At 41.7% G+C, this 24,385-nt stretch overlaps 1 protein-coding gene across 1 annotated transcript in view; it reads right to left on the bottom strand.

Moving 5' to 3' along the window:
* The window catches only part of STK31 (serine/threonine kinase 31), a 104,184-nt gene that overhangs the window by 41,823 nt on the left and 37,976 nt on the right, over window positions 1-24,385 (bottom strand). Inside the window, 4 exon segments of the mRNA XM_030550784.1 lie at window positions 8,794-8,925; window positions 9,384-9,503; window positions 10,634-10,750; window positions 18,455-18,634. Coding sequence (XP_030406644.1) covers window positions 8,794-8,925; window positions 9,384-9,503; window positions 10,634-10,750; window positions 18,455-18,634 — 549 coding nt within the window.

Genomic DNA, 24,385 nt, shown 5'->3' with positions numbered 1-24,385 from the left:
GCGTCTTCCATCTTCCTGCCTGAAGGTTTTGAAGATGTCTCCCCTTGGCAGAAATTAACATGCTCTTTACAGGGACACCACAGCTGAGGAAGGATGAAGAGAGAATCTTGGAATTCCCCTACTTCAGCATCCCCCAAGGAGCTGGAGACCTGCTGTGCTTTCTTTTCCTTGGTTATTTTAAGCCTTTTTTGGATTTCTAATGTATTTTGCAGAATCCCCAGAGGATCAGTCTCTCCTAGTCCAGTGTTCTGTTTGAAGTCTTAGCCTGGGCAAAGACAATTTGTTTTGAGCCCTGTTGTGCCTCATCGTGTAATACAGAACTGTGGAGGAAGTGGCGGGGACTGCCCCTAAGAGATATAAAACCCTCCTCTTGGGAAGAGCAACTGTCTGAAAGGACGATGGATCCCTTGACTAATGGACTCAATTAACCCACTAAAAACCTGAGATGCATAACCAGACTTTTTTCTCCTTTTGAGGGAGACTGGACTGGGGGCAACTTAGCGCCTTACCCTGAGGTGCTTGCTCCCAGACTCCCAAAAGCTGAGTAGGACCAAGCAATAGAGGTGTTTCTGGGGAAGTTTTGGCTGGTGTTGTGAGATACAGAAGCCTCAACAAGCTGTCCATAAAGAACCTTTTCCGCCTGACTCAGGGAGGGCTCTGGCCTGGGAACAATCACCTCAGAACTTCTCTTCTGTGGCTCCACAGAATATATTTTCTTGCAGACACAGGAGCAGGTTGCCCTTCAGCTCGATTCCTTTTGCCAGCTCTGCCATGCTGGAAGAAGGGAGAATTAACAGAAGAAAGGCGCATGGCATGTGATGCTACTCAGAGAAATAAGGCCTTGAAATTTTGACTCAATAAAGAAGAGAAGATAGTGATCTCAAAATCATCTTTAAATCCTGGGCTGTGACAGATGAGGTGGGAGTGCTGAATTGCTGCTCTGTCTGCCCAGTCAAAAGGCAGAGAATCTGGTGAGATAGTGGAAGAAATGTAGACAAAACCCGAGTCTTGTGGACAAGTCTGAACTGCCCCAGGTATCTGCAAGACTGGAGTTCTAAAAAAAACTTTTGTCCTCCTTTTCAAGGCCCTATATAACACTTCCCTTCCAATTGCCAAACCTTCTGTCTCTTGAAGTGTAATTGCTCCACCTTTCTCCGCCAATGATGCTAGTCTTCACAGTAGCCCATTCACCTGTTTCTCCCATCAGCATAAGCATTGCTGGGGGATGGGGTTTATGTCATTCCCTATGTATGGAATCATCTTCCTTCTCTGCTCCATTAGCCTCTCTCATTTTAAACCTCTCTTCAAAGCTCATCCACTCTACAGTGCTCACAATCACTGAAGTGTGTGTGGTTTAAAAAAACAACAACAATAAAATGTGCATATGCATAAACTGAACATATGCACGATGGCATTATTGTAACCTTCATCTGACCTCTATCACATTCCCCCTTAGCTGTCTCTTTTCCAACATGAATAGTCTTTTTAATCCCTTCTCATAAGGAAGCTGTTCCATAGCCAACCTTTTTTGTTGCTATTCCCTGTCCCTTTTCCAATTCTAATATATCTTTTTTTGAGATGGGACAACCAGAACTACATGTAGTATTCAATGTGTGGGCATACCATGGATTTATATAGTAGCATAGGGTTATTTTCTGTCTTATCTACCTGTTTCCTAATGGTTCTTAACATTCCATTAGCTTTTTTTACTGCCTCTGCACACTGAGCGGATGTTTTCAGAGAACTACACAACATGATTTTAAGATCTTTTTCTTGAGTGGTAACAGCTAATTTAGACTCCATCATTTTGCATGTATAATTGGGATTAGGTTTTCCAATGTGCATTCCTTTGCATTTATCAACATTGAATTTCATCTGCCATTTTGTTGCCAAGTCAGCCAGTTTTGTGAGATCCCTTTTTAACTCTTTGCATTAAAAGTAAAATAAGTGGTTAGAGAAAAAACGCATCCTTTAAAAATTGGAAGACAGGAGACAAAGGGTAGGAATAAAGGTCAGTTTTTAGAATGGAGAAAAGTAAATAGTGGTGTCACCCAGGGATCTGTACTGGTGCTGTTCAACATATTCATAAATGATCTGGAAACAGTGAGGTGGCAACATTTGCAGACAATACAAAATTGCTCAAGATACTTAAGTCCAAAGCAGACAGCGAAGTATATATGAGGATTCTGACATAAGGGCTCTGATTTCTGAAAACCTTCCTGGTCAAGATAATTGCTACCAGGAAGGTGACCTTCCAGGAATAATATGACAGAGGGCACGATGCCAGTGGCTCCAAGGGAGTCTTGACACGACATGGGGGAATGGGTTTGCAAATTTGAGAGTTAAAGTCTCTCTAATCCCTTGAGGAAGTGAATGGACATTGTGTACGAGAACACCAATCTACCGTCCAGCAGAGAATAGAGGGCTGAAATTGCCCCTAGATGCACCTTGATCGATGAAATGGCTAGGCCTTTTTGCTTCAGATGGAGCAGATATTCCAGCACAGACTGGAGAGGTAACCGAGTTGGTGAGAGGCCTCATTGGGATGACAACACTGAGAAATGCTTCCACTGGTGAGGTAAGTCGCTCTACCAGACGGTTTCTTATTACCTAGCAAGACCAGGTCAACTTGTTCTGAACAGTTCAGCTCTGCCAGATTCAACCATGGATCTTCCATGTGGTCAGGTGCAAGGCCTTGAGATTCGGGTGGAGCAAACAGCCGTGATCTTGCAAGATCAAGGCAGGAAGAAGTGGCAACAGGGTTGATACTGACAGATCCAGTAGCGTGCCACTAGTGTTGGTGCAGCCACACAGGGACTATAAGAACAACCTTTGTTTTGTCTTCCTTGACTTTCAGAAGGACCTTATCTACCAGAGAAATGAGGGGAAACGCGTAGAACAGGAGTTCTGTCCACATGAGTAGGAAGACATCTGTGAGCAAGCTCGGGCTGTAACCACATAGCATGCAAAACTGCTGACATTTCCTGTTCTGCTTGGTTGCAAATAGATCTAAAATAGGAAACTCCCATTTCTGGAAGATGGATCTGCCTAGATCAAGGTGAAGGGACCACTCATGGTGAGAAGAGAAAGACCTGCTGAGGTGATCTGCCAAGGTGCTCCAGGCTTTCTGAAAGTGAGAAGCTTTGACGTGGATGGAGTGCTTTGCACAGAAGTCCCACAGGCGAATGGCCTCTTGACACAGGGTGGATGAGTGCACTACTCCCTCCTTGTTGGTGTAAAACATAGCTGCAGTGTTGTCCACAAGCACACTCACGATTTTGCCCAAAGTCTGACGTAAAAACACCTGGCACGCTAGGCAGACCACTCTGACATTTATATGCAAAGAGAGCTCCTCCTGGGACCACAGGCCCTGAGGTGCTTGAGATGAGCCCCCCAACCTAGACAGGACACATCCACGATTAGGGATACTGATGGTTGGGGAGTGAAAAGGGAATACCCGTGCCCACCGATTGGAGATCCCTCCCCAAGTGGAGGGTGGTGAGGACCAGGGCATGAACTGTAAGCACTGAGACCAAGTGCTGATGGCTCAGCAAGTACACCAAGGCCAGCCAAGCCTGAAGGGGTCTGAGACCTAGTCTTGCATGCTGTACCACTTAAGTGCACACAGCCATGTGACCCAAAAGTTTGAGGCAGAAATGGGCTGTTGTGATGGGCTGGGTCTTGATCTCCGATATCAGAGCTGACAGTCTGGTAGCAAGCCACTGGGAGGAAGGCTCTGGACCAGGTAGAAATGAGCAATGCGTCAAACTATCATCTGGGCGGGGATGAGAGTTGAATTTTGCTCATTTATCAATAAGCCCAGGGCTCTGAAGATAGCTTGGGCCAGAGTGATGCTGGCTCTCACATAGGCCTCGAACCAGCTCTTCATCAGCCAGTTATTGAGGTAAGGGTCGACTCGAACACCACTCCTTCTGAGGAAGGCTACCACCACTGCTATGCATTTTGTGAAAACCCACGGTGCTGCCGACAGGATAAAGGGAAGGACAATGAATTGGTAGTGGGTCTGGTGTATGAATCTGAGGAACCCTCTATGGTCCCGGAAAATAGAGATGTGGAAATAAGCTTCTTTCAACTTGAGGGTGGCATACCAGTCCCCAGGAAAGAAATAACAGAGGCCAGAGAGGCCATGCGGAACCTCAGTTTCTTGAGACAAATCGTGATGCAACACAGGTCTAGGATGGGCAGAAGACCCCCTTTGGCCTGCGAGATTAGGAAATAGTGGACTAAAACCTTTCCCTCTCAAGTTCTGAGGCACGTTCTTCACCACCTTTACCCGAAGGAGGGCTTGCACCTCCTGGACTAGAAGTTGCTCATAAGAAGGCTCCCTGAAGAGGAACGGGGATGGAAGAGAGGGGTGGAAGAAAACTGAAGAGTGTAACCTTCCTCCATTGTACACAGCATCCAACAGTCTGATGTGACGATGGACCATGTTCGGCTGAAGTAGAAGAGTCAGTCTGAAAACAAAGAGGGGGCAAGATCCGGTATGGAAATTGATAGAATGCCCTCAGATGCCCCTTCAGAAGTTGTGCTTGGGGCCTCCTGGATATCTGTGCGAGCCCAGTAGTGAGGCTGAGGGTTGCCCTGGAATCTTTCAGGCCATGGAGTTTTGCACATGTCTGTTCAAAGACGGACATTCCCTCAAACGGAAGGTAATGAATGGACTGCAGAACCTCTGGCGGCAGTCCCAAGGATTGGAGCCAAGAACACCTTCTTATCCCCATCGCTGATGCCATGTCAGATGCATCTAGGGCAGCCTGGACATAGGCCCTGGCTACGGTCTTCCCTTCCTCCAGCAAAGTGGAGAATTCTTGTCTGGATTCCTTATGCAGCAAGTCCTTGAATTCTGACATGGAGTCCCAGATATTATAGTGATACCTCCTTAGCAAGACCTGCTGGTTGGAGATGCAGAGCTGTAACCCACCAGTAGAATAAATCTTTCTACCTAACAGATAGACTTCTTTGAGTCCTTTGGCTTGGGGGTCGCAGCTTGCAGCCTTTGCATGTCTCTTTCGTTGGCCACTGCAACCACAAGGAACTCAGGATGGGGACGGGAACATAAGTATTCATACCCTTTGGTGGGAACACAGTACTTTTTCTCTGCTCTTTTTGAAGTGGGAGGCAGAGAGGGGACCTGACCAGACCCATAACAGCCTCATTGAAGGTAAGGTCACCTTTGACAGGGCCGCTGCAGCCAAAATGCCTATCAGGCAACATGAGGAATCTTTAAGCACCACCACTTCCACCCCTAGGTTAGAAGCTACTCTTTTCAATAGCTCCTGGTGAGCTCTGAAGTCATCCTGAGATACCTAGCCTCTTGGAACCAACACAGTTTTGTCTGAGAAGGAGGAGGCCTGTATTGCTAAGTTGCACTGATCACATCATGCAGCCCGAAGACCTAAGCATTGGTACCTGACTTCATACCAGAATCCGGGTCAGGTGCTGGATGGTGCAACAGAGGGGCCCTTTTCTCTCACACCACAGAATGTAAATGGCTGGAAGGCAATCCCAGCACTGGGGGGAAACCCCATCAATTCCAAAAGGGCATCTGGACCTGCAGAGGCTACTGCCCACCGGGTCAGGGACTTTGGACAGCACCCACACTGGGATCCAATGGGACCTATGTCAAATACTGGTTAACAGCTCCTTTGCTGGGTGCATGGTCCTTGGACTTGTCAGCTTGGGGGCAGGGAGGGACAATAGGGGGCAGTACCCCTCACTTCCGCCAGCTGCTGACGAGGGTCTGGGGAACGGTGACAGAGTGGGAAAGTCTTTGCTGACATCAGCAGAGATGGTTTTCCTCTAGTCAGTTCCAGAGGATCCAGTGCCAGATAGGAGCTATGGGGAACATGCTCCCTTCTGCTTGGTGATCTCACCGGTGATCTTGGAAGTTGCCCCACGGGGATCGGCGGTACCAGGAAAACCATCAGGTCCCTGGCCATTGCAAATGCCTCAATGTCCCCCCACTGTCAGTGGATTGTCCTGCATCAGACTCAACTGCACCTGCAAGCAGGGCGGAGTTGAGAGTGCTGCTTGCAGAGTGGGTGTAGAGGAGTGGCCCAATGTAGGTCGTATTTCGCTGCCCTCCCTGTGTTTGTCCTTACTCACCTTCAGGGAATGCCCCCTCTCAGAACACTGCTTTTTGTGCTTCTTTCCTCAGCATCAGTGAAGAGGAACAGTGCCGAGAAACCCCTGCTGCTGGAGGGCACTCCACACTGATATCGAGGTATTCGGTGCCAAGTCTCACCAACCTGACTATGATGCCAGTCTAAATGCAGTTTCCTTCAGAATGGACTTTAGCCTAGCCTCCCTGTCCTTTTTCATATGAGGCTTGAACTGGCAACATATCTGGCAACACTCTCACACGTGAGCATCCTCCAGACAATTCAGAGAGATGGAGTGCAGGTCAGTCACCACAGGAGGCACAGGGTTTGAAGCCTAGAGTCCGGGATATGCCCAGCCCTGGGGGCAGAGGATGCCCTTCTAAACTATATACACTGTTACTAAAAAATAAACTGAAGGTAACTAAATTTGTGAAGAAAGGAGAGAATAATGGAACCACTAGAAGAAAGCCCTGCTGAGGCAAGAGTAGTTGTTACAGCGACCATCATGGATGTTAAGGAGGAACTGAGAAGGTGTGGAACCAGCCAGGTCCCATATACCGGTGCACGAGCACGCAGAATCAGAGGGCACTAGAACCAGACCAATGGATACAACTGTGAGAAAAATCTCTGGCGACTGTGCATGCAGCACAAGCACATCTAACATGGAATGGACATGAGCAAGCACTTAAAGAAGAACTGGAAGCATTTCAGAGAATGCTACCATGCTGGTCCTGGACTTCAATCTCTTACCTAGCAGCCTAAATTTGGCCTCCAGGCCCTCTCTCCTATCTCTTCCTGTGTCACTAGTACCTACATACACCACCAGCTCTTCCCCAGCACAACACATTAGGGCGACCAGACGTCCTGATAAAATCGGGACTGTCCCGACATTGAGTAGTTTGTCCTGCATCCCGACCAAAGCACAGTTAGGACACCATTTGTCCTGATATTTCATTTCAGGCGTGGCAGCCTGTTTTTATTTATTTGTGGGATTTTTCTGCTCAGGCAGCGGTGAGAGGCAGAGGGAGCACCTTTTCAATTGTTACACTCTCCTAGCACATCCGTGTCTTCGGCAGGCGGGTCCTTCAGTCGCTGGTGGTCTTCGGCAGCATTTCGGCAGTGGGTACTTCTTTCTTTGGTGTCAAGATCTATTACCCACTGCCAAAATGCTGCCAAAGACCTGGACGCGGTGAGTATAACAATTGAAAAGGTGCTCCCCCTGCAGTGGTCTCCATATTTTGAAGTTATCATCTGGTCACCCTACGACACATAAATATCCCTAGATGTCTTGAGAGATCTGCAACATTCAAACCCAGCAGGTCAGTCACCATGTGGTTCTACCAGTCATCACAAACCCAGCTAGCTATATTTTCAATGAATCAATGATCAAATCCTCTGTTACTATTACCTGTCTCTTCCTAACAATTGGGATTCCCTCCCCTGAAGTGATGTCCTCAGTGCAAGAGGATACTATGACATCATCTAAAAGGAGGGTGCTAATTGAGATCATTTCCCTCTGCTCCAGTTTGATGTTCTCCTTCCCAAGACTGTCATCCTCAACAGCACAGAGGTTGTCAGACCAGGGGTCGGTCTGCTCTACTGTGTCCTGGAAAGTCTCCTTTGTCTCCCTTACTCCTCCAGTGCAGCCATTCTGGTCTCAAGAGCCCACGGTCTGTCTATGAGGGCTATGAGCTCCTTGCACCGGGTGCACACATATGCTACTTGTCCACAAGGCAGGTAATCATACAAGCTTCATTCACTGCAATAAACTGGATGGTCCCCATTCTGCTGCTGGACTTCCGCCTGCATTATTTTTACTCCTGCAGATTTTTCTGTTTTTGGTTGGGGATTATTTTCTTTGTTCGGGAGGGAGATTTGGGGGGGTTGGGTTATTGGTCTAAGTTTAGAGAATGTTAATTAAGTGTATCTGGCTCTCAAGCTCCCTCTCTAAACCCCCTCGCAAAACTCCACTTTTGTACAGCAAAGATGTAAACTTATCTGCCCTTACTCCCTGCCAGAGCTGGGGGAAATACTTATATTTTTTAGGACTTATTCATCTGAAAAAGAACTGAAAGCTGTGGCAAACAATGACCCTTATGCACCATCAGTGATTAGGTGTACACACCATCACTGAGGTGGCTAGAAGTTCAAAACTAGAAATATGACAATATAAGTGCGTTTAACTTCCTTGGCTTTTTTGGTTTCCCACATTTAAATAGGAGAGAAACAAAATATTCACATAAAAAGCTGAAGTGATCGATGAACACCAAAGTATAACCCACAGGGAGGTGAATAAAAATGGAGTCTGAGAAACCAGGTAAGATGAAAGGGATCACACAATGAACACTGGAAAGTAAGATAGATATTCTTGCTTAGTATGACATGAAATATGACTAGGTCACTACACACAACACTCCCCCTTCCCAAAAAGAGCTGACTTCAGAGGTACCCAGGCCCGGACTATGGAATATATTTGAAAAGCTTCTGCACAGCTTTTTTAGTTGAAACTGCTTAACTTAAAATTGGTCTTCAAATAAATGCCTGTTTAGTCAGAACTTAAAGGAAACTTCTTCAATCTAGAAAATTATAACCACTGGTTACCACTTAGCTGGGATAAGCAATTTAATTTCTCTGTAGTATGTTTAAAAAAAAAACAGGAACATTTCCATACTTCTTCCAAGTTGCTCTTCTCAACCAACTTCCATCTGAGTCGTGCCTTTACATTTTTCAAAGTCTTCTTAATTGATAACAAATTGTCAATGTTGGGGCTTTTATTCAACCATTCCACAATCTGCTTTTTAAACTAAGTTTTAAAAAAGGGAACAGTTAGTGAATGTACTTACATACATGTCCTAATGCATTTCGAAAAGACTGGCTGAAGCCTACTATTTAATTTAGTTTTTGTAGGACAGATTACTACTTGCCTATAGGAGCAGGCTTCTTTACAAATACAATCTTAAAATCATCTTTAAAAAAATTCATCTACTAACAGTCTCTTTAAAGTTACACTTCATGAATTTTTAAAAAGAGTTTGTAGACTCAAATCTTAAGTTACTTATTTATAAAAAGCATTGCTAAATTTTAAGTTAAGAACAGGACACCAGTAGTTCTCACATTTCCAAAACAAAAAGCAAATAACCACCAGAACCAGACACACAATCCTCAATATAAAAAAAAAAGTTAAAGAACACCCTAAGAAAGAAATGAGTTCAGAAAATATTGAACAGTGTGATAGACAAGCAGGTAAAGGGGTAAACTGACCTCAACACTGGCCAAATACTTGCTCTGTACTACAGTGATTAGATGTTGCTCCTGACGGATCTTCCGTATAACTTTACTGTAAGCATTTAAGATTATTTCCTTATCTGCTTCATCTTGTTCCTGGGTTGAATTACACATAAGAAGTAGATAAAAGGCTGCAGTTATTCTCAATTTGTAAGTGTCAATATCTAAGATATAAAATTCTACTGAAAATACCAATGTTAATGGAATGGCTCTAATGTCAGATTTTTATCTCTTTTCTTGAGGAGACTGGAAATGGAAAAGTTCACAAGTCTTAACAGCTCACCAAAATGTCGGAGTAAAATAAAGATTGATCGGCATTTCCATACAAAAGCTTCATTTTTATCATGTTATATTTTGTACTGTATAAAAAAGCTTAACAGCTTAGGTTCCTTTTTTAAATGGGTACTAAATGTCAAGATGTGCATCATCTTCACTTCTAAAAAGCAAGTCACCTGCTCTGTTGCCGATTGCAGTCAAAATAAGTGTTGACTGAACTGATGTTCTAGTAGCATTATATTATCAAGAGACTGATTCAATTTCTGTTCCTGGCTGTTTCTCTCTGGTAGAGCAGGGACTTGTACTGTTGAGACAGTGCAAGGAGTTCAGAGAAGAATTATCAAAATGAAGAGAATGGAGCAATCCTCTTTATCATAAAGATAAATAACTGAAGAAAAAAACTAGGCTGGACATCAGAAAACAAGTAAGTGCTTTGTAATGAGAGAATAATGGAGTAAGTCTTAAAGGAGAGGTGGTGGAAACCATTTAAGACTGGACAAAGCACTGGAGAATATATTGCAGTAAGAACTTGCATGGAAGCAGGCTAAATTATCTAATACCACCATAATACTTTACACACTTAATGTTTTCAGAGCACACTTACGTTAAACTTCACAATAGCACTCTGAAGTATTATTCCCATTATATAGATGGGGCACTGATTTGCCCAAGGCAATGCAGCAAGCTAGTGATAGAGCTGAGATTACAACTCAGGAATTCCTAGTTCCCCGTCCTATGCTCAGGCCACTGTACAATGCTGGCACTTACATCACCAGGGGACAGCCTATATAAAACTTTACACACCTTCTCTGTCTCATTTATGTGACAAAGATGCTGCCTAAGTTGCAATGATTAATAGCAACCCATCCATAAGTTAAAAGTTGTAACTGGGATCAGAGTTGTATAAAACTTTCAGAAGAAAGAACAAGTTAGAGATCATCGGAACTTACAACTAGAGAAATCTCCAGCTCTTTGCAGATATCTGACTCAGCCTTCTCAAGAACTTCATCCACATTGCCAACCACTTCTTCTGACTTCAGAGATACTTCTGATGTCAGGTCAAAAAGCTTCAGGGGAAAGAGAACTGAATGCTATATTTACAAGTCAATGCACAATACCAGCAAAAAATTAGTACTTCCTATTAAAACAGGGCTTTGGCACAAACGCCAAGCGCTTCTGGAAATCAGGCCATCAGAATCTAATGCCACGTTCTTATTGTTTGATTGAGACTTGCAGGTGATACAACCCCTAGAAAACATACAGGCTGTGCCTCATCACTAGAAAAGAAATGTAAACTGAATCCTGCCTTCCTCTGGTTCTTTTTTCCAAACCTCACCTTGATTTTATCTAAATTAAAACTAAAACTAATGTAAGTGGCAGAGGAATCACAAATCCATCACCTGTTGAGTTTCTAATATTGAAAAACAACGTATTTTTTCACTCACACAATGAAACAGAAAATGACCAAGACAAAACTGGTAGGTTAATCCAGTGGTTCTCAACCAGGGGTATGCATACACCTGGAGGTAAGCAGAGGTCTTCCAGGAGGTACATCAATTCATCTAGATCAGCGGTTCCCAAACTTTTTTGGCTACAGAACACTGTTTAACCTATTACAGAACACTTATAATATTATTTTGTAGTCATCTGGTTTTCAAATAAAAAAATCGCATTATTTATATTTAAATGCATTTAATTTAATATATAATTTAAATATATTTTATTTTATAAAACAAAGCAAAAATAAAAAATTTAAAATAACCTGAACTAACAATTTCTAACTGGAAAGCGCATATAAGGTAGCACAAAAATCAAGTGCAAGAGTCAAAATTAAAAACAGCGTTCTACTTAAAAAAACCTGTTTTTATATATACACAGAAACCAAACAAAAATTAGATTTTTACTAGGAAAATATTTTTATAAACAAAAATACAAATTTAGATTTAATGGGATTGGTGTTTCTGTGTTTTTCTACCACAAATTCACTTAATATTAGGAATAATGCTGGAAAGTTGAATCCTCATGTCAGGCGCAGCACCAAGTCTATTCCTATATTTGGTTTTTGTTGCAGTATAATACGAAAATCCCATCTCACATAAATAAATTGTAGGAAAAGGAAGGAGCACTCAAACTTCATGTTTAGCCACATTAGGGTACTCTATTAGGCTGCTCCAAAAATTATTCAGCGGAAGATTCTTAAACTTTTGTTTCAAATCAAGTCAATTAGGCTTTCATAATCATGCGCAGAAAAGCCGACTGGTTTGGCTGTAATTACAAACGGATTTCGAACCCAAGCATTATCTTCAGTAGTTGTAGGAAAATATTCTAATAAAGAGGCCTGCAAGTCACGTAAAATGGCACTGGAAACTTCTTCATGGACTGTAGAATTTATTTCATTCAGAAATTCATGTACTTTAGGGAACCAGTCGAAGTTATTCTTTTCTACAGAAGATGTCCAGAATTCCAGTTTCTTTTTTAACGATGAAATTTTCTCCGTTGTAGTAAAAATGGTCACATTCTTTCCTTGCAGCAACAGATTAATTTCATTTAATTTTGCAAAAATATCTGCAAGATACGCAAGTCTCATTAGCCATGAGGAATTTGTCAGAAATCATTAAATTTTCGTCCTGAATTATCTGAAGTGAACAATACCAGTAGTTCACTACGAAGCTCAAAAAGATTCACAGGCACTTTTCCTCTGGATAGTCACCTCACTTCCGTATGTAAAAGAAGCGTTTTGTGCTGACTACCCATTTCCTCATACAAAATTTTAAATAACCCAGATTGAAATGGTCGACATTTGACAAAATTGGTAATTTGTACTCCTTCACAGAGCACAATTTTCAGATATGCTGGTATTTTTCTTAATTGCAAGTGCTTCTCTGTATAGAGCCCAATGGCTCTTAGTGCTTTCTGGTGCCACACTTATGATTTGCGTTACAGCTCCCTTCATCTTCCCGATCATTGCCAGAGCATCTTCAGTACATACATCAATACATTTTCTCCAACTAATTTCATGCTTTCTGATAAAATTGTTGATGCAGTTGAATATTTCCTCTCCAGTTGTGTTGTTTGCAGAGATTCACATAAGAGCAGGTCCTCTTCAGTAATATTATTAATCTATATCGGACAAATACTAGTAGCACAGCAAGCCCTGAAATGTCAGTGGACTCATCTATCTGCAATGAATACTCATGGCAAATTTTCAGTCGGCAAACTAGCTCTTTTTCCTATGTCATCGGCAAGATCTTTAATATGGCGTGCAACAGTATTATTTGACAACTGTACAGCATCAATTTTTTTAAACCAGACTGCTCACTCAACATGCACGTTACAATATCTTTCGCACAAAGCTTGATAAGCATTTCTCCAATATGTGAGCTTCTCTGGCAAACACTATACGGTAACTTACTTGATAAGATGCCTCTGTTGCACTTTTGTTGTCTGTTTTAGCAATTTTAATCATCAAAAGTTTATAATTTCCAAGTGAGTCACACTTCCTCTTAAAAAAAAACTTATATCTTTGTTTCTGTATTCAGCATGCTTGGTTTCCAAAAGCCTATGAAGTTTAGCAGGGGCCAATGAACTGTTTGCTAGTATTTTGTTGCCCACAATGCACTGTGCATCAGGAACATCTTTATTTCCAACACACGTAAAACCGAAAGACAAATAACTTTCATCATACTTTAGTTTCAGTCATTTAACACCTGCTTCTTCTTGTTTTTTGATATACTTTGGTGGAAATTCTTTCACCTTGGAAAACTCACTAGTACTAACAGATTTTTTGGCAACAAAAGACTGCAATTGTTCATCCTCACTTTGAAGTGTCACAATATTTTGCTCGTTTATTTCAGCCACAGTTGGAGTACCAGAAGAACTTGCTTTTCATTTCAAAGATTCTTCTTTTAGCCACAAATCCACGGTGATTAGGTTTAGTAACAATATTTAGAAATAGTGATTTTTGTCAAATTTTGTTTGTCACAAATATTTATATTGTTTCAAGCAAAGCTAGTTTTGTTGTGCTTATCACACACACGGTAAAGACCCACAGGTTTGAACGCGTTGAGTAAATATATTATATTCAACATGGCATAAAGAGAATGGTGCGTGCATACCACTACAGTTCGCACAGTCTCAAGCAGAAGGGGTACGACGTCACTAACTGAAACATGCCCGAAAGGGGTAGAAGTCAACATGCTTGCGTGCCACGTTCTCTTTACGCCATGATATTCAACACGAGGTCTATCAATAACTACAAAAAGAGTTTTATGTTAAATTATAGTCATTCAAAAAGAGTTGCAAACTACACTTCAAATATGCCAAATTTAAAATTAAAAAAAATGTCAAGACCACTTTTTCTAATTATGATTCTTTCACAGAACACCTATTGTGCGGGACACCAGTGTTCTGCGGAACACAGTTTGGGAAACACTGATCTAGATATTTGCCTAATTTTACAATAGGCTACATGAAAAGCACAAGGCAAGTCAGTACAAACTAAAATTTTATACAGATTAGTTATTTATACTGTCGTATATACGATATAAGATTTTCTCAGCCTGAGGGTCACAATTTATTTTATAATTATATGTAAAAATGAGAAAGTAAGCAATAATTCAGTACTAGTGTGCTGTGACACTTGTACTTTTATATCTGATTTCATGAGCAAGTAGTTTTTAAGTGAGGTGAAACTTAGGGGTACAAAAGGCAAATCAGTCTCCCAAAATGGGTACAGTAGTCTGGCAAACCACTGAGTTAAACAACCCTTTAGTTTCTCTGATAGAGCCTCTCATTTTGTGTTTTTAAATCATCTTTCCAGAGAAAAATAAAGGCGATGTCTTCAGTTAAACCCATTCCCTTCTCCATCTTCGTGTTTCTACACAGGCACTTTTAGGTTTCATTATTGAGAAACCTTTTGACAACATCCAGTGATGCTAAAACAGCTTCTCCCTCTGTAAAAATTTTTTAAAAAAAGAAAGAGAGATAAAGCAACATCAAAGCTAAATTAAGCAATTTTAGCTACATGTGAAAAAAGGATAGTGGAGATATATTTGCAGGGGAGAGAGAGGAAAAAATTATTTCTGAAGCTGTTGATTGCTCTAAGTTGCTGTAAGATTTAAAAAAAAAATACTCCAACAGCAAAAAGCACTTCAAAACCTTTGGTGCAAATGCTTGCTTCTACCTCATGCTTCAACACAAGATTTGTACCACTAGCCCAAGAATGCACACCTTGCTCTTGCATAGTGCTTAATTGTAAGTGAAATGGACACATGGATAGCTGAAGTATCCTATTACCCAGACCTTTCATTATAGAAACAAAGGCTGTAATCCGAGCTTCCTTGGTTACTGAGCTCAGTGTGGTGAAACTGTGTTTAGCTCAGCTTTTTCATTGTACTATTATACTATTCTCATAGGATTAAAATGTTTTCACTAACAAATTAGTCCAGTGGTTCTCAATCAGGAATAAACATGCCCGTGGGGGTACATCAATCATTTAGCTATTTGCCTAGTTTTAACAAGAAACATGAAAAGCACTAGCGAAGACAGTACAAACTAAAATTTTAAACAGACAAAATGAGAAAGTAAGCAATTCCAGTAATAGTGTGCTGTGACACTTTTATATTTTTAATGTCTGATTTTGTAAGCAAATAGTTTTTAAGTGAGGTGAACTAAGCAGCTGAATCATTTTAAAGATAAATAAGAAGTAGATTGTGCACAAATGTATTTTGGAGTCCATGTTGCATTTTAACAGCTGGGGGATGGGGGAAATGAAAAGAGCTGCACACTTCAAAAATTAAAATGTTCCAGTGAGCCCTAAGGTAAAGGCGCTCTCATGGTGTTATTCTGAAATAGGAGGAATTCTGTCCTTCCTACACTGAAGGCCGTTTCAGAGATCACAGTAAAAGAGCATACAAGTGGTTGGTTTGTTGTGCCATATGAACTCACAGATGTGCCCAACATGAAGCACAGGCTTTTCCTACAAAGAAAACAATTTAACTTTCCTCTGTGCATGAAGTTTAGGATACCACAGAGCAGAGAATAAATCAATGGAGCAAGATAGCCTGCGGCTACACCAAATGTTAATTGCAATGTCAAATGTTTTAGATAAATAGCTCTCTCTTGCATTGTGCATGTAGGAGTATTAAATTAACAGCAGCAACCACACTAATATGGAAATCTGATCTCTGTAATTAATACACAGCATATGCACCAAAGATACGGAGCTATACTACATACTTGCCCTATTCAGATTCATTCAATCAACCATCTAATAAGTGTGTATATTCAGTATAACTGCAGATCTTGAAAATGTGTTATTGCTTTAATTTTAAGAACTTCACAAAATAAAAAGTGAAGATTATAGTAGTTATGTAACAACGTAGGCTCAAAAAGTCTGGAGTAGTACATTTGAAAATGACCACCCAACCTCTGAAAATGACAGCCACGTGGAAACAAACATGGATTCATGTTAAGAATGGATTTGCAGTGAAAGTAGTAAACATTTAATGGAACTTAAAAACCCTAAAATAGTGTGTTTAAAATAGTTTCTCTGTCCAGTCTGGTCACCCTTTTTTCACAAAAACAGGAACTGTAATGTCCAGCCAATTGCAATCACAACTGAAGCTGATGAAAGGTCTAGGGGCTAAAAGCTCCCCTTCCCCCATCCCAACTCTACCAAAACCATATCTGCATAAATCTGGAACTTCCCAAACTGTCTGGACTATTTTCAAAGTTTAGATTTGAATGAATGCATCAGCTTGTGCAGTCATACCAGCACACAAAAGTACCCCTTGGTAATATTGCTATTTTGGATTATCCATAATATCAGTCATGTAACTAAAACTGCTTTAACTGTAACTGTGTTTCTAAGATCTGGTACACTTGAACTGCAACTCAACACGGTTGTGAATAACTATGTTAACTGACATCATGCTGAACGCAGCCCACTCCAGTCTATACTGACTACCAAAAAGTATTCATCATGTCAGATAACCCAACTGTTCACAGCAGTACTTAGGCATAGTAAAATATTGTAGTGTGGAGTAGGCCTAAGTGGCTGAAACTATTTACTGTTAATAAATGGCTAACCTGGATAATAATATCCTCTCTCATCCAAGCAGACTGTGTTTTTCACTTTTAAATCATCCCTGGAAGTTCAGGTCATTTTTATTGTCTTAGTCTTACCTCTCCCTGGCCCCAAAACATTGTCCAACTGCTCCTAAGAAGCAGTTGTCTTCAGGCAGCCACTTCCAGACTAACAGAGTATGTCTACTGCTATCCCTAGGGCCTCTGGGCTGGGAGGGCCCAGGTCCCTCCCTCTCCACTCCCCTTCCCTGGGGTACTACTGGGACAGTTAATACCCCAGATTAGGGTCAAGAAACGGCACCCTGAACACCTGCACAAAAAGAGAAAGCACCAGACCCATCATAGTAGTGCCAGCAATTTGCCACAGGCTGTGCAGCAATTAAACACCCACAGCTGACCCAAGTCAGCTGACTTGGGCTTGCAGGGCTCAGGTGGTGAGGCCGTATAATTGTGATGTACATGTTCCAACTTGAGCTGGAGCCCAGGCTCTGGGACCCTCCCCGGGCATGGGGTCCAGAACTCAGGCTCCAATTAGAGCCTGAATGTCTACACAGCAATTTTACAGCCCAGCAGCCTGAGTCCTGCAGGCCGGGCCAGCCATGGGTGTTTAGTGGCTGTACAGACATATCCAAAAGGTTGCTCCACAATATTATTGACTACTTCCCACAGAGTTTAAAAGAAAATGCTGCAAAAGCACCATCCAGGAGCATCTGCTAAACGTCTATGGCACCCACTTCCACAATTTAACAAGGAAAATAAAAGTGACTGCCAGTAAAACAAAATAGCCCTCTATTTCTGGTATGCACTTAAAGCACATCATCTTGTATCAGCGGTGCAAGAGTCAGTATTCTGATCTGGCAAAGTTCTAAAGAGGATTCTCCAATTTCCTGGGGGCAGTGGAGAAGGAAGGAGAGGTAACTCAACCCTACCCAACGTGCTGTGGGGAAACTGCCAGATATAAACTAAGCACTGTTGTAAGCTATATGACAGCATTACAACAGCACATCAGTTTAGGGACAATACTACATAAAAATACAACACTAGACAATCTTCCAATTTGCATTAATTCCTCCACATAACATTTCAAGACAAGGAAAAAGTAATCTGTACATAGAGCATTTTAAAATCAGAAACAGCCTGTTCATTCATTTGGTAATCCTTGTTTTTCTTTCTCTCTACTCAGACTATTTCAGCATCAGTGTTTGATTAGATTCCTTTAATTTACCTTCAAGTCTTTAGTTCAAAAGTAGGATGAAAGGAGCAATGAGGATGTTTTTGTTTAATCATTGGAAAAAAGTCTGAACAGATTATTTTAATGCACTGAGCAGTTCTTTCTCCCCCCATGATATGCTTATATTAGGTCAGCCCAGGAAAATACTTAACTGAACCATGAAACATGTCCTCTAACCCAAGAGCATGCATTTATATTTTGTACCAGCTGACTCCAATATGTATTAGGTACTGAGGTAAGATAGTAATCTGGTCCTCACTAAACGCTGTCCTCTTTACACTGAACACTGGCACCAAGTTGCACTCTTCACAAGTACAACTATGGAAACTTGTATTTAGCTCTCCCATAATACCTGCCTATCAGGCACTAACATCTATTGCACAGGATTACTGTCTGCATGCAGGACTGTGTCTTTTTCACATACGTTACAGGATAGAAGTAAAGTCTGTTCTACCTTTTTCATGCCACTGAACCATGTTGCAAGAATCTGTAGGGAAGCATTTGTAACACTTCTGACACGATTGAATTCCTCCAGTTTAGTTTGCTTCCACTCAAAAAACTGCTGAAATGCCTCCTCAGAGTCATTTGCTTCACTAACTTGACCATATATTGCCTCCAGAGAACCAGACAGTTCCTGTACAGGGTAAGCAAAAAAAAAAAAAAAAAATAGCAGGTATGCAAACAGAAAGGAACTTGATGGATGTCCTATAAATAGGCAGTTAAAAGACATTTAATGAGTGATCACAAATGAAAGAATTAAGCGTGTGCGCTGACTCACAACGGCACTTTTCACTTCTGAAAAATCTAGACCCATAGGATCTAACCATCCTATTCAAGTCACAAATTAGACTATTAACTGGTAAGTGTGTAGTCTCCTCCTTTCCTCTCAGAACTGGCTATGCTAGGTCTCTCATCTGCCAGAGGTAAGATGGCAAAAAGTCTGTGAATCGTGGTGGCATCTACATAACCAGGCTCCTGCCTTTCCAATCGAGCACTTCCAGACATATCTAACAGCATACAAAAGACAGGCGGGAGGACAACAGGATTCAGAAGGTGGGGGGTTGGAAGAGAGAGAAGAAACTACACAAAAGCAATTTTCCCCTTTTCAAATCTCTTCTTCCCTGTGACCAAGAACTGGGTGTGGATGTGACCAATAGTATTAAGACAAAAGGAGCTCACCTTAGATTGCTCCCTACAGCAGCAAACAAGCAGGTCATGAGAAGTGTCAACCACGTAACAGATCTGACATTCTAAACAAATGTCAGGAAGACAAGTCTCTAGTCAAATCTCTCCTGAGCTCTTTTGGTCATAATCTAAGAGATAATCCCACACAGAAACTGCAGTATCTGAAGCACCTACCCCTTTGAATTTTCAAGACCCTAATAAATAGGGCTTTTCCAATCCTGAAACTTCAAGTTCAATCTAAATACAACATAAATACTTGAAGCGCGGAGTTTCCCTCCATATATGGAACTTGACGGGGGAAAAACGAAATCAGCATGAAAGTGAGATGGTTTTCAGGCCAAATCTTTAGGGAGCAAACCCACACTTTTAAAGAAAAAAGGTCTGCCAAATGAATTGAAGAAAATGCCAGGTCAATTTTCTGCTGACATCCTGGCAAAAAGCTATTTTCTGAACCCAGGGTTGTGCACCTGGATAAAAAATTCCATGCTGGGGAATATTTGTGCATTCCTTTTTGATGATGGCATTTGATTTTCTGTGTCCAAAAGATAAAGTTCTCCACAAAAAAAGGGATGTAAATGGCTGACAGTATTTTTTGTGCTAAACACCTTCCCATCAGCTTGTGAGCTCCTACCATGAGCTCTAAAGGTGGTGAACTGCTGATTTTACTTGTCTAGATTGTTCCCTGCATCAAAAGGACTTAACGTAACCCTGAGAGAATGAGGCTGGAAGGCTTGCTTGATGCAGAGTGTTTTGGAAACTGAGACACTGAGTTTTCTTTGCCCTCAGAATGCTCAGGTTATATTACCAAGACCTTCTCCAAAGACTTCAGCTCCTTTAAAGAGAGTTTGGTAGCAAGCTTCACCTTTGCAGGCAGGTCATCCTTCTAGTCCCAGGGCTAAACATGCCTGCAGCCAAGCCTGGAGACACCACCAGAGCTGAGAGCACTACCAAAAATGACATTACACAAGAACTATGTCACTTGTCTGGAGTCTTCTAATGACCACTTGATCGCTTTTGTGGCCCTGACAGCAACTGGGTCACAGAGCTGACCAAGACCAGACTGCAGCACTCGAGCGATCAATGCTAAATGGTGGCAACTAGGACAGCAAGGAGAGCAACTGCAAATCTGGCCCAGATTCTCTGTGGATGAATAGCATCACTGGTGTGGTGAGAAAGTAGGCAGAGCAGTAGGTGACCAAAGTAGGTGACATCCACTACACTTTGGCCTTAAAGTCAGAGAAATCACTTATCAGCCACTTGGGGAGAAGTAAGACACTTACCAACAGTGACAACCTTGCAAAAGGGGAACGCTGAGGGGAACCATGCAGGCTTTTCTCCTGAAAACACCTCTCTTAGTGATTGCTGTTTTCCCCCAAAGATGCTAATATCCTAGCAATAAGAGCTTCTGCTTGAACAGAGGCATAGTACTTCACACTGCCACCCCAACTCTACCACTAACATGGCTCCAGCAGGCAGTCTTCTTCCAGGGTTCAAAGAGGCAGGCCAACAGGGTCTCTCCACAAGAATCAGGGAACAAGAGGGACTGGAGCATCAGGAAGGTGGGAAAGGGAAAAATGATGAGGGAGCACAGATAGGAGTCTTAAAACTGGGACTGAGGAAAGAGGGATGAAGCACTGAGCTCATAAAGTTGTTGGATGCTGAAGGAGATTCCCTTAGCTCACTGATGATCTGTTCCATACAATGTAAACCAACTACAGTCGGAACCTCCTACCACATTACTGTGGATGCAAACAATGGAGAAAGTAGGCAAAGAACCTATTGTGGATGAAGAAGTGAATGGATTTGTACAGAGCCAGAAGAGAGCCAGTCTGCTCAATAAAGGGGTGGGGTACCCCTAGCTGAACCCACGGCTCTCACAACAAAGGGCCCAATGGCACAACAGGAACCACAGGGAAGGGCAACCTGTATAAGATTTCCTGCTGTAGCAGAGAACTTAGGCAGTTGCCTGCCATTATACATTTCCAGTGGCAGAAGTCACTAAGAGGTTCCTCTAGCTCAATGGTTGCCAAACTGTGTGGCATGCCCCCTTAGGGGGCATGGAGGAACTTTCAAGGTTGATGCGTCCAACCCAGCTCCGACCCCAGCCACAGCTCTATGTCGCCTCCTGCTCCACTCCAGCCCAGCTCCACCCCCTGCCACAGCTCCACTCTGCCCCTTCTCCACCCCCAGCTGCAGCTCCATTCCACCCCCTGCTCTGCCTCCAACCCAGCTGTCCCCAGCCACCGCTCCACTCCACTCCCTGTTCCACTAACAGCCCAGCTCTGCCCTCATTCCCTCTCCACACCCAGGCCAGATCCACTTCTAGCCCCAGCTACTCCCCCAGACCCAGTTCAACTGTGCCAACTGTGCAGTAATGGAGGAGGGATGTGGACAGATTCCATTACTGCTAAGAGGGGGGCGTGACAAGAAAAGTTTGGTACCACTGCCCTCACTGCTGACAGAGCAGGCTGGAGAGTAACCAGGGTAGAGGTATGTACGTACCTGATCCAGGCCTCCCTCTTAGGACAAGCTGCTACATGAGATGGGGGTGGAAAGGAGCCCTAGATCACCAGAAGCTATAGGGAACAAAGGAGCCTATAGCTAAAGTTCTCCCGTCGCACCAGTGATAACTGAGGACAGGCAGAGGAGAAGCCTGGGCTTTCACATACACGCACACACAGGATGGCAACATCAGAGGCCTTATCCAAACGTAGAGGAGGTGTTCCATGCCACTGGTGAATGGAAGAGGCAGCAGCATGGGAAGAAGATTATTCCTAGGGGGAGTCTCAGGCAGTGCCTCCAACCTGTATTTAGCTATAGGCAGACAAACTCTCCCCTCCAACTTTCTTTCATAAAATAGTTATCTCTTAACTCTCCTTCATAGCTCAGAAGGCTGAAGCATCACCTATACATTCAGGAGGTGAAAAAAAGACTGAGGAGGAAGGAGACTAGCTGGGTACCCTTCCTTGAATTACAGCCTTTTTTTTACCCTTACCTTCTTGTAGGTATAGATTTATCACACAGTTCTGATTGGTTGATCATGTACATTTCCCCAATGATTTTGAAAGCAATGATATATACTATCATTGCTACAACATAACTTACAAGGTTAATGTACCAGATGTAAATCTTTGTTGAATGTACAACAAGATACGACACCATATAATACTGTAATACAAAAAAAATAATGCAAGAGAATGGCTGAGAATTTAGATATACAAGAGACAGAAAGTACTTATTCCTACAACTAGAATAGACTCATTACATGTATCTAGCATTATACAGGATTATATATTGTTACAATAAGACCCTTATACTGTAAATGTGCAGCACAGCAGATTTCTAGCTGTGGGGGGGGACCGAAAATGAACTTCCCAACATTAAAACACACAACACTGCAACAGTTTGGGACACTGAATTTATTCAGTTATTTAAGTATGTGCCTGAACACTGTAATAGTAGTGAATAAGATTCACGCAAGCATAGTAGATGTTTTTCTACTACTTCATTCTAAAATCAGACATCTTCAAATATGCAAAATACGCTTTTCTTAACTAAGGGGTAGGTCTATGACAAGTTTACAGCAGTCATTTGAATTATCAGAATCACTAAAGTCATCTGAAAAATTTCTGCCTGATGAAAACTCTTTTTTACACTTTCTCAAGAACATCGGGACAAGAATTTACCACAATTTATTTTGTGCATGGGGGTTGGTGAAGAGATCGGAGAAGTAACCTCCAGGTTGAGAACAATCAGAAACAAAACAGACATTTCATCTGAGAAAAAAAAATTCAGAGTGCTGCTTAGCACCTGAAAACATACCTTCTGAACTGTAATAGTTTTATTGCAGTATTATTCCCAAACCTGTAATAAATACAGCTGGAACTAGTCACACTGAAAAACTAGTTAGAAGAAATAATCTGTATGAGGAATCAGGCTATCAAGGAAAACTTTCCTGTTAAAATCCTGTAAATTGAATCCTATTTCTTCATAACTGTTCTTACTGAGTAAACACAGTAACTGAAAACCCAAGCAACTATACTATAGACTAGTCCATAACCAAGGCAGTGTTAATATTTGGAGGTATTATTTTAGTCTTTTACCCTCCATTTTCAAATACTAGTTGAATCTGTCAGAAGAATTATATTAAAGAACAAGAAAAAAAAATATTTTGTTGAGCATAACTAATAGGAGAAGGTCTGAATGCACTCAACATTCAAGACACACTATTAACTATCTAAAAAATCTTGCTGCAATTCTACTTGGTACAGCATATAAAAAATGTTTAAAGACTACCACCTAGAGGAGCTAAAGCAGCACAATCTTGTAATGCAGCTAGGAAAAAAATCAGTTTTATTCTATTTGAAACTATTAGGTCCAGACATTTTATTCTTTCCAATGATGCCAGATCCATATAATCTATTTAAATGAATTCCTTTTCCAGTGAATCAAAAACATCCAAGTTCTGCAGCATAGCAGCAGAATCAGAAAAACAAATATTTTTCTGATATAATCTAACTGTACTTCTGAATGCACTATTTAAAAATCCTCCCAATTCAAGTTTTTCAATAATGCTAATTTTTATTGCCATACTGTTGATCAGATCCATGCCGCACTTGAACAGGTTGGCCGAAGTTCGGGTTCTCATTGGTTCGCATGTACTCAGATGACTCATTACTATGACTCTGAGTGGTACAGTTTAATGAAGAATGTATATTTGCTTGTTGTTATTCACTACAATAAAGATTCTCCATTAAAAATCCCTCAAACACACTGAAATTTTGGTTATAAAATAATTTATTTGCAAATGTAAAACTTCTCACATCTTCAAGTGCATGTAGCATAACGGAGTAAAAAAGGAAAAAATAGAAAAAAAAAATATTGCAAATGCGCACTAGGAGGCTATGAGCTAATGTACAATACTAGCACTCACTTTCACAGACCAGATTTCAAAGCCATCTTGTGTTACAGCAGAACTGAGCTTGATTATCACAACTTATTCCTTATTGATTGATATTCATTCAAATGTGATGTGAAAAGCAGCATGCACATTAGGGTTTATCTGCCCCAGAAAAGACAACTTATGGCTAACCACTCTTCCCCACTTCAAATGGTGTTGAGAACATTTGACCTGCTAAAAGAGATCAGACAAAATTGATAAAGAAAGCATGACTGAGACCCAGCAAAACTTGGTTTCAGT

The sequence above is a fragment of the Gopherus evgoodei genome, chromosome 2 (genome assembly GCF_007399415.2).
Source record: "Gopherus evgoodei ecotype Sinaloan lineage chromosome 2, rGopEvg1_v1.p, whole genome shotgun sequence".
Taxonomy (NCBI): domain Eukaryota; kingdom Metazoa; phylum Chordata; order Testudines; family Testudinidae; genus Gopherus; species Gopherus evgoodei.
Note: the sequence above shows the minus strand (reverse complement) of the source record. Positions and strands in the feature narration are given on the sequence as shown.